This window comes from Mastomys coucha, unplaced genomic scaffold (genome assembly GCF_008632895.1).
Source record: "Mastomys coucha isolate ucsf_1 unplaced genomic scaffold, UCSF_Mcou_1 pScaffold22, whole genome shotgun sequence".
NCBI lineage: Eukaryota > Metazoa > Chordata > Mammalia > Rodentia > Muridae > Mastomys > Mastomys coucha.
Genome location: NW_022196905.1, coordinates 145,606,979 through 145,616,477, shown reverse-complemented (window position 1 = coordinate 145,616,477; position 9,499 = coordinate 145,606,979). Strand labels below are relative to the sequence as shown.

Sequence of the window (9,499 nt, the reverse complement as noted above, 5' to 3'; positions counted from 1 at the left end):
GGGGTAGGGGGGAAAGGGAAGATGAGATGGAAGGGAAAGGAGAGATGGAGCTAATTCAGACACAGAGAGACAGCTGTTCGGTCAGGAAAGCATGCTGACTGTGAGGGACCGATCAACACCCACACACTATGGTACTTACAAAAACAAATCTGGGGGTACCTCCAGGAACCAAGGAAGAGGCAGGGACCACAGCAGTGTCATGTGTAACAGAAACTATGGCCTAACGGTGAATGTAGCTGCCATCCAATGGGAGTAGAATCCAAAGTACCTGTGTCATCAGAGAAGACAAAGGAGAAAAGGAAGAGAGAGAACATATGCACGTGGCCAGTGACTTTGAGAATAACAGTGGGAGCAAACACTGGAGTGCAAGGAAAGTTTGGCTAGCTGCAGTTAGGTAATATATACACACAGGAATCGTCTTCCCCACAAAGCAGCATTTACAAGCAGTTCAAGGGTATGTGGTGGACTTACATCATTGGTTATACTGTCTTCAGCAAACACAAAACAGACAGAGAGACAAATAACAGCTTCACTATCATCCAGACCAAAAAAAAAATGTTCTCTAGAAAACCCAGTCTTTGCCAGTATGCAATAGACAGGCTATCCACCGAACAAGTAGTTTTGCTTTCCTGGAAATCTGGATTTGCTGGCCTTCTACACAGCGCTCAGAAAGGCAAGGAGAGCCCAGGACAAACGGCTCCCAGGGTACAGGCAGAAGGTTACACTACCTAGAGCAGCCAAACCAATTCTTTTCTATCACACACCTCTACCGCTAATAAGTGTCTGAGTGTCTCTTTCTAATACATTAAAGAAACAGTGATATACACTGAAATAGCGAGCACATTATAAAGCACAGTTGAAAGTTCAAGGGATTGTCATGAGTACACTGCCCCATGGCTCAGGAGTGCAATCAGCCTTGCATAGAAGACACACACACACACACACACACCCAGGTATGGCTTTTGAAGGAAGACAGCCGTATTCACCGAAGTGAGCTTCTGTCTACATCGTGGAATCAAACCTACATGATCATGAAACAGACAGAGCCAGGGGAGCAGCAAACTGCAGTCCCTCAGTCCCAATTTGTTGTGACTTTTTTTTCCACTTTCTACCTCATTTGTTTTAGCTATTTGCCTAGAGCCTATATAAATCAGATGCCCATCACCCCCACCAGAGTCATTCTCAGGGAAGTTGAGACCCCTTTCACTCCCCACAGCTGTAGAGGACTGGGTTCCTTTTTCACAAGCACAACTCAAAGCTTGGGATCCTAAGATTATCAAGTAGGTGACACTGAGTGACCACTCGGAGTCAAAGCAGCACTCTCTCCCACCCGAGCCTTCCTGACTTGTAGGGACAGGAAGGATTCACCAGGCTCACCACTGAGGCACCAGGTTCACCACTGAGGCACTGCTCACTGTACTATGAAAGCAACATGGCCTAGGGCTCTGCTGTGGTGGGAAAAGGCCAGGTCTTTGTCTTTTTACCCAGTGGATTTCACAACTGTGTCCCACCCAGCCTTGGCTATCCCTAAGGTGCTACTTAAGCTGCCTGGCAAAGAGGGTGAGCAAGAGAGAGATCAGGTTGACAGAGCCCCCAGTAGATCACCAACTTCCACCAAAATGGGAGTGTGAGGAGCCAGAGCTACCACTTCGGTCTGAGTACCTCCAGGATACTCAGACGGGTTTGGGAGTTTGATGAGGTTCAAGTTCCAACTCTATTGATGCTTCTGGGTGTCTTCTGTCTGGAAGAAGAGCTCGTGCATTCTTCCTCACTGACTCCTCCCTCTAACAACCTGGTGCCCACTTCTCTTCAGATGTCCCCAAAGAGCAGTGGCTGCCCGCTGTGCAGGCAGCCATTCTGCTGCTGGCAGATGAGAACCGGGAGGCCCTGCAGACGCTCCTGTGCTTCCTGCATGATGTAGTGAACTTGGTGGACGAGAATCAGATGACACCCATGAATCTGGCCGTGTGCCTGGCCCCCTCCCTCTTTCACCTTAACTTACTGAAGAAAGAAAGCTCCCCAAGGTGAGTGTTCCTCATCATTGGCATCGTTCCCAAACCAGGTCTCCCCAAGGTCCATTTTCCTAGTAAGTAAAATTAAGCAAAAGTGTTCTCAGGGGAGAATGCAGATAGAAGATTATCAGGACTTACTGTGGGAACAGAATGAGGCGCTCTTATCCCTGGGCTGGGGCTCACAGCACTACCAAGGTCACCCTAAAGTAGATCAGTTGAGATCCAGAAAGCCCAAGAAGTTTTGTTCTATTTTTATTTGAGTGGGAAGAAGAAAGAAAATACTCAAAAAGGTATTTTACTATCATTGGTCTTTAACGGCTATATTTAAACAACAAAGCACTTGAGCCTACAGTTGAGCAGTTTCAAACAGGGAAAAAAACCTAATAATTTTCCACCTACAGCTCTTCCTGTCTTTGTACTTTTCCACGGCTTTTGGTTGTGAGCTGCCAGCCTGCCTTGGAGCATCTAAAAGATGTGTGGTCATTGGTTTTTATTTGGAAACGAGAAAGCCTGGGATCTGGGCAGCATCTGGAGATAAATGACAAACAGATGGGACAATCTGGGTATCCCAACACACTCTCTGGCTGGGGATCTGCTTAGCACATTCATATTCAATTACAGAGTCATCCAGAAGAAATATGCCACTGGGAAGCCAGATCAGAAGGACCTCAATGAAAATCTAGCTGCAGCTCAGGGGCTGGCCCACATGATCACGGAATGCAAACAACTCTTCGAGGTGAGGTCTTGGAACTAGGGGCAGGCCGGGGAGGAGAGGATCGATGCTTATCTCATTGCTCTTCATTTTATGGTGACAGCTGTGCTGTAGCTCTGGTCTCTGCTCCCAGGAGTTATAAAGAGCCAGCTATACAGGAAGGCTTTGACAGTCGCAGGTTCTTGAGGTTTACCATGATGACAGTTTTTTATGCAGACATCATCAGATTTAAAGCCAGTTGGCCAGTTACAATATATTTTATTTTTACCTCACACTTGATAGGGGTCTTCCTCTGTCTCTGTCTGTATATCTGTCTCTCCCTCTCTCCCTCTCTCCCTCTCTCCCTCTCTCCCTCTCTCCCTCTCTTCCTCTCTCCCTCCCTCCCTCCCTCCCTCCCTCTCTCTCTCTCTCTCTCTTTCTCTCTCTCTATGTGTGTGTGTGTGTGTATGTGCACACGCACATGTTCACTTGAGTATGACTGAGTAATCCTTGACCCTATCAATGACAGCCTATCAGTATAGCCACACTTACATTGAAGAGGCAAGTGGATAAGACGCCTGGCACACTCTCCGTGGCAACACTGGCATTCATCGATGGAGAAACTGTACTGAAAACTGTGAAGCCATTTCTGAGTCATAGCTGAGTTTTCCCTCAACGTGTCAATGTGTACGAATGAGTGAAGCTGTCTGAACCCAGTCTTGCCAAATACTATAAAAAGCAAGGGAACTCGTGATCAGGAACGCATCCTAGTATTTTGGATAAGCGTGGGCTCAGAGTCACATTTATGTTTCCTAGCTTTAGGAAGGTCCCTCCTAGTCTTGGGCTTTCGTGGTAGATGAGGCGACTTGGATCCCTGTTACTTTCAGCTCACTGCTTTGCTCTTTCATGCATTCACTGGCCCAGGTTCCACAAGAGATGGTGGCCCAGTCTCGGAACTCCTACTTAGAGGCTGAAATCCATGTGCCCAGCCTGGAAGACTTGGGAGCACAGCTGGCAGAGAGCGGGGCAACTTTTCACACATACCTGGAGCATCTTGTCCAGGGCCTCCAGAAAGAGGCTAAGGAGAAATTCAAGGGATGGGTCACATGTTCCAGCCCTGACAACACAGACCTTGCTTTCAAAAAGGTAAGGTTCCCTCTGCTGCAAAATGTGTGCTTACCTGTGGGGCTCCGCACCTGCATCAATAATAGTTAAGGCCCAGGTGCCATTCAAAATCCCTGTTCAAAAGCCACCAACAGCAGTCCCATCAAAGCCCAGACTGTCTGTGCTCCTTTCTGTGTGGTGCTGGGAAAATCAGTGCCCAGCATTTTTCACTTGTGAAATGAACATTCTAAGAGTGCCTGACAGAGAACCACGGAAAAGTCAAGTGGGTTAGAGCATGCCTGCCTCCCACCACTTGAGTGTGTTTGTGTCTGTTTTGATTATCGTTTTTTCTCATCAGCTTGAGGACTGAAGTGTTTGTGTTTTAACTCTGGGTACAGTATCACCCGTTCACTTTATATGGCCAGTGATGGTTTGGAATGCCCAGCACAGGAGATAGGTCTGGGTATCCCCTGGTAACCTTTTCAACTCCTGCCCATGTCTTTGCCAAGGTGGGGGACGGGAACCCGCTGAAGCTCTGGAAGGCATCAGTGGAGGTGGAGGCACCGCCCTCTGTGGTGTTGAACCGTGTGCTGAGAGAACGTCACCTGTGGGATGAGGACTTCGTGCAGTGGAAGGTTGTGGAATCGTTGGACAGACAAACAGAAATCTACCAGTACGTGCTGAACAGCATGGTTCCACATCCCTCCAGAGACTTTGTAGTTCTCAGGTAAGCCGGACCCTGTGACGTATGAAGCCCTGCCCCAAAGACAAGATGAGAGTTGCCAATGCAAACACTTTTCCCAGCCTGCTGTGAGGCTTTAAGCACAATCCTTTCTAATGTTGCCTTATTTATGCCTGACTTCTGGCACCTTCACCCAATTTACAGCTCTGCCCAGGCTCTCTGATGGCCCCTCTCCTTGAGGGGCACAGTTTATTAGGCCTTGAATATCACTCATTTCCTCAGAGCAGAGGCCCCATAATAGCTTCTGTCTGTTGGGTTTGTCTGCCAAATCATGCAAAAGGCCAACTGGTTTTTGTCTTTCTCCCTGGAGGAGAAAGCAGGTCCTCATCTAGGAGAATTGGAGAAGGGAGGTTGTATGACCTCACATGTTCACGACTAATTGCCATGCATGGAAATTCCAGCTCAGCCCTAAAACGCCAAGTGTACAGAGACACTGGGCATTGCGTTAGAAATCAGTCCTGGCAAAACCTCCTGAGCACTGTGTCTGCCATTGGAATGTTGTTTCTGGTGGGTTTTAGGGTTAGTCCCAGACACCCTGCCCTTTGGCCTCGGACTGGGATGCTCAGCCAATCACAGAAAGTTTGCATGGCAGAAATTCACTATTGCACCAGCAAGAGCAGGGGTTGAGTACAGTTAAGAACATGAACAAAATGTAATTATAGCAATATATCCCTTTTATTAAAAACACAAGCAAACACTCTCTTCCCAGATGAGCAGTGTAATAGGATTTGCCTGGGAAATCCCCAGATGCGTATTTGAAATAGTCGCCTTATGAAGTGAGTTTTGAGGGCAAACCAGAGGTGACTTCATATGAGTCCTTGGTGCCTTTGGTTTGGATGCTTGGGACCTCAATTTTTAAGTATCTGCTTCTCCTAAATATCCATGTATCCCAGCAGCCTTGTCCTGGTAGAGAATATAGGCCATTAGTTGGGGGTGGCCTATGGCCAATTATTAGGACATCACTCATCTCATGGCATTAAAGTTTAATTGTCTAACTCAGCAGCTAGAAAAACAAGTTGTTGTCCAGGGTGGAAGCTGTGGAGCTGGTGGAGTCCCTACAGGGAACTCTCTTCATTCTGTTTCCACAACCATCCTACTAGCCCACTATTTATTGTAGAGCATCCCATCATACCTTATGCTACTCATAGCTTCTGGCTCTGAGGAGGCTATTGGTGGACCCAAGTCCATCTTGGTCTCTTCTCCAGTTTAGATTTCTGAGAGGGGGGGAAGGAGAAGGAGGGGTGGGGGAGAGAGAGAGAGAAGAGGAAGAAGACAACTAAGGAGAGAGAGAGAGAGAGAGAGAGAGAGAGAGAGAGAGAGAGAATACCTGTACATATGTGCAGAGGTCATTCTTGTTGTTGTTCTTTAAGAGCCACCTATGTCATTATTTTTGAGACAGGGTCTCTCTCTGAGACCCAGGGCCAGTAGGCTAAGATGACTGGCCAGAAATCTCCAGGGAACATCCTGCCTTCACCCTTCCAGTGATAAGATTACTAGTGTGTACCATCATGCCTGCTTTTTTATATCGGTGCTGAGGATCGAACTCAGTCCTCTGTGCTTACACCCTTTTACCAACTAAGCCATCCCCTCAGAGCCATTTTATATATTCCTCTGTGCAGACAGTAAATAATTAGAAAAGGACACAGGCTGACTTTTATCTCAGAGGGAGTAAATAATGTGAAGAGCTAGGAAAGGTGGGATTTTGATACAGTCCAAGGCTCAAGGCAGAAGAGAGGTGTGGACTGTGATATTCTGTGGGAGAACTCGGCATCAGACCCGGCTCATGCCAGCAGAAGTCCCCTAGAGAAAGAACAATGTGGTCTGTCTGACATATCAGACCTCCCAAACTCAAATTTCTTCAAAGTATCTTCACTTTTTTCTGAAGCTTATAATGAAGTAATCTAAAGTGGTAATTTATGTGAAGAGTAGATATGTATTTGGCTCTTGAGTCTGGAGGCTGAGCAGTCTGAGAACACCAGGTCATAAGCACGGCAAAGGGCATCGCAGGACAGAGCAACCCTACCACAAAAAGCCGTTACCACGGAAAAGCCACACCTCTGTAACTCATTAACCAGGTAACCCAAGAATGGGTTAATCTGAGGACAGCATCTGACACCATCCACCGTGGGGCCCATGCCATCCATGGATGGTGTACCAGTTAGACAGCTCTTTCCACTACTAGGCTGTAATGACCTTCCTACTTCTCCATCTTGACTCAAATCAGCTCCATTTATTTCTTCTCCTGTTCAAGAGCAGCAGATCCTGTGTTTACTAAAACGTTCACCACTTCCTCCAGGAAGCCTTCCCTGTATTCCTCCTCTGCCCTGTGCCCTGGTCCCAGCTCTACCTAGACCCACACTGTGCTTCTCACAGTGTTTTCAAGGTTCTTTGAGAGTTGCTTGTCTCTCCTCTTGGGCTGAATGCATCTTCATGTCCTCCGTAGCTTCTCGGGCTCAGCACATGGATGTGCTCAGTAGCAGATAAAACAACTGAATGAATGAATACTGCTGACTCAAAATGGTAGCCTCATTGATGATGGACAGGGGCTTCTTTAGCAGATTAAGATGTGGCCTCAATTTGTGGTGCTAAGCTTAGGTCTACCTTCTGAGTAGAAAGCTGAGATCCGTCCTTTCAACCTCACTTTGTAAACTCTCCACAAGCTTGTAGAAACCATTAGCTTAATCCAAGTGCCCAGCCTTGGGGTTAGAGCCTAGGTTTGGGGTGTGAGGACGCAAGTGTGGGTTCAGTTGTGTGTTCAGGGTCTCCTGACTCTCTTTACATCATTCTCATGCGTGGCTTGTTTGGCTTCAGGACCTGGAAGACTGATTTGCCCAAAGGAATGTGCACCCTGGTGTCCCTCTCTGTGGAGCATGAAGAAGCCCAACTCATGGGTGGCGTGCGAGCAGTGGTGATGGACTCTCAGTACCTGATAGAACCCTGCGGCTCTGGCAAGTCCAGGCTGACCCACATCTGCAGAATAGACCTGAAGTAAGTGGCCACACTGGGTGTTGGTTGACCAGGGAGCCTCAAGCCATATGGTGTGTTCACCTGAGCCCTGTTTGTCATTCTGGTTTCTTCCTCCTCTGATCCGTTTCCTTCCCACCAAGAGCCACCTTCTCCACAGGACCACACAGCCTCTTCTCTCACCTTCCCACCCTGGAATTTGCTTTTCTTTATTTTCCTTTTTTCTCCATAACTTATTCATTTCTTTTCACTAACAAGTGTATGGCGTTTGTGACATGCAGAAGGATGTCTCGATGTACGTCCATGTGACAGAATCACCAAGTCAGGCTATGAAAATAACCAACAGTGATCAACAACATGGTGTTTCCCCTTCCCTACAGTCACTCAGATAGCACGCAGTCACTCCTGGAGCTAGCAAGTCAACCTTGTGGCATTGCATGGAGTCAGGGGTCAGAGTGTCAGAATGAAAGTCAATAGAGGGGCTGGAGAGATGGCTCAGTGGTTAAGAGCACTGACTGCTCTTTCAAAGGTCCTGAGTTCAAATCCCAGCAACCACATGGTAGATCACAACCATCTGAAATGAGACGAGACACGCTCTTCTGGTATGTCTGAAGACAGCTACAGTATACTTAGATATAATAATAAATAAATCTTAAAAAAAATAAAAGAAAAGAAAGTCAGTAGAGGCTCCCAGAACCCTTCTGGTTCTTCTCTGGCACAGGAACGTAACTATTAGTTAAAGCCGCCTGGAATATATCTCAGAATGGATGAGAGGGGCACACAAATCCCAGATGATCAACTTAGCAGTCAAAGAAGTGGAAACTCACCTTACCATGTGTTGGTTACAGCACAGTGACACACAAATCTTTAAATTCCTGATAAGAAACGTATAGCCATCATGATGGCTTAGAACTGCAATCAAGTTGAAACGTTGCCTCACTTGATCATTATGTGTCTCCACAGCCCCAATTCTCCCTGGTCTCAGGTCAGCACTGACTTACCCTCTGATTCAGTGCGTTCCACATTTTTTAGCATGCAGCATGCAGGAGTTAGCATTGCGTGCTTAGCTTATTAAGTCAAATGTAGTAACATCCTTCAGCTTCATTGTGATAAAAATGACAGTGTCTCCCTTTCTAAGACTAAGAATTATCAGATAGGTGACGGGTAGATAAATGGTTCGATAGACAGACACCAGCGGTTCTTAAGCTTCCTAACGCTGTGACTCTTTAGCACAGTTCCTCATGTTGTGATGACTGATGACCAACCATGAAGTTGCTTTTGTTGCTACTTCATAACTGTAATTTTGCTACTGTTATGCATCAAACTGCAAATATTTTTAGAGATAGAGGTTTTACCAAAGGGGTTGAGACCTACAGGTTGAGAACCACTGATATAGACAGATATATATGTATGATACACATATACCACATTTGCTCTATCCACCCACTTAGTGTTGCATACTTAGGGTAATTCACAGCTCAGCTCTTTTGAATAGTTCTACAATGAGCATGAATCAGATGCTTATTTTGTTTTCTCTGGGTATGTCCCCAGTAGCAGTCATTAGCTCACCTGGTAGTGGCCTTGTGTTCTATTTTGAGAATACATGCAGAACACACAGGTACATCGAGGCTCAGTAGATGACTCTAATCTCTTATGTTTATTTTCTTATTTTTATTCATGTGTATGTAATATAAGCATGTGCCGATGTGGAAGCCAGGGGTCAATGCTAGGGGTCTTTCTCAGTTGTTCTGTACGGGTGCCTGGAGTAAGAATGGGGAGGAGTCAGAGTCTATCACTGAGCCTGGCTCTAACTGATTGGCTATACTGACTGGCCATTGAGCCTCAAGAAACATCCGATTTCTGCCACATCTGGCGTTTCTCTTGAGAACTGCTACTTTGGATCAAACTCTTTTTGGCTGAGCCTTCTCTTCAGGCCCTCCTGTGTTTCCCTCCCCCCCCTCTCCCTCTCTCTCTCTTTCTTTTCTT

General features: G+C 46.7%; 1 protein-coding gene across 6 annotated transcripts in view; it reads left to right on the top strand.

Annotated features, from left to right (window-relative positions):
* The window catches only part of Stard13 (StAR related lipid transfer domain containing 13), a 211,015-nt gene that overhangs the window by 198,641 nt on the left and 2,875 nt on the right, over positions 1-9,499 (top strand). For all 6 annotated transcript variants that reach the window (XM_031338856.1, XM_031338852.1, XM_031338853.1 and 3 more), the window contains 5 exons: positions 1,814-2,024; positions 2,634-2,748; positions 3,628-3,849; positions 4,317-4,534; positions 7,361-7,537. In XM_031338856.1, the coding sequence (XP_031194716.1) occupies positions 1,814-2,024; positions 2,634-2,748; positions 3,628-3,849; positions 4,317-4,534; positions 7,361-7,537 (943 nt within the window). The remainder of the gene's footprint in view (positions 1-1,813; positions 2,025-2,633; positions 2,749-3,627; positions 3,850-4,316; positions 4,535-7,360; positions 7,538-9,499) is intronic.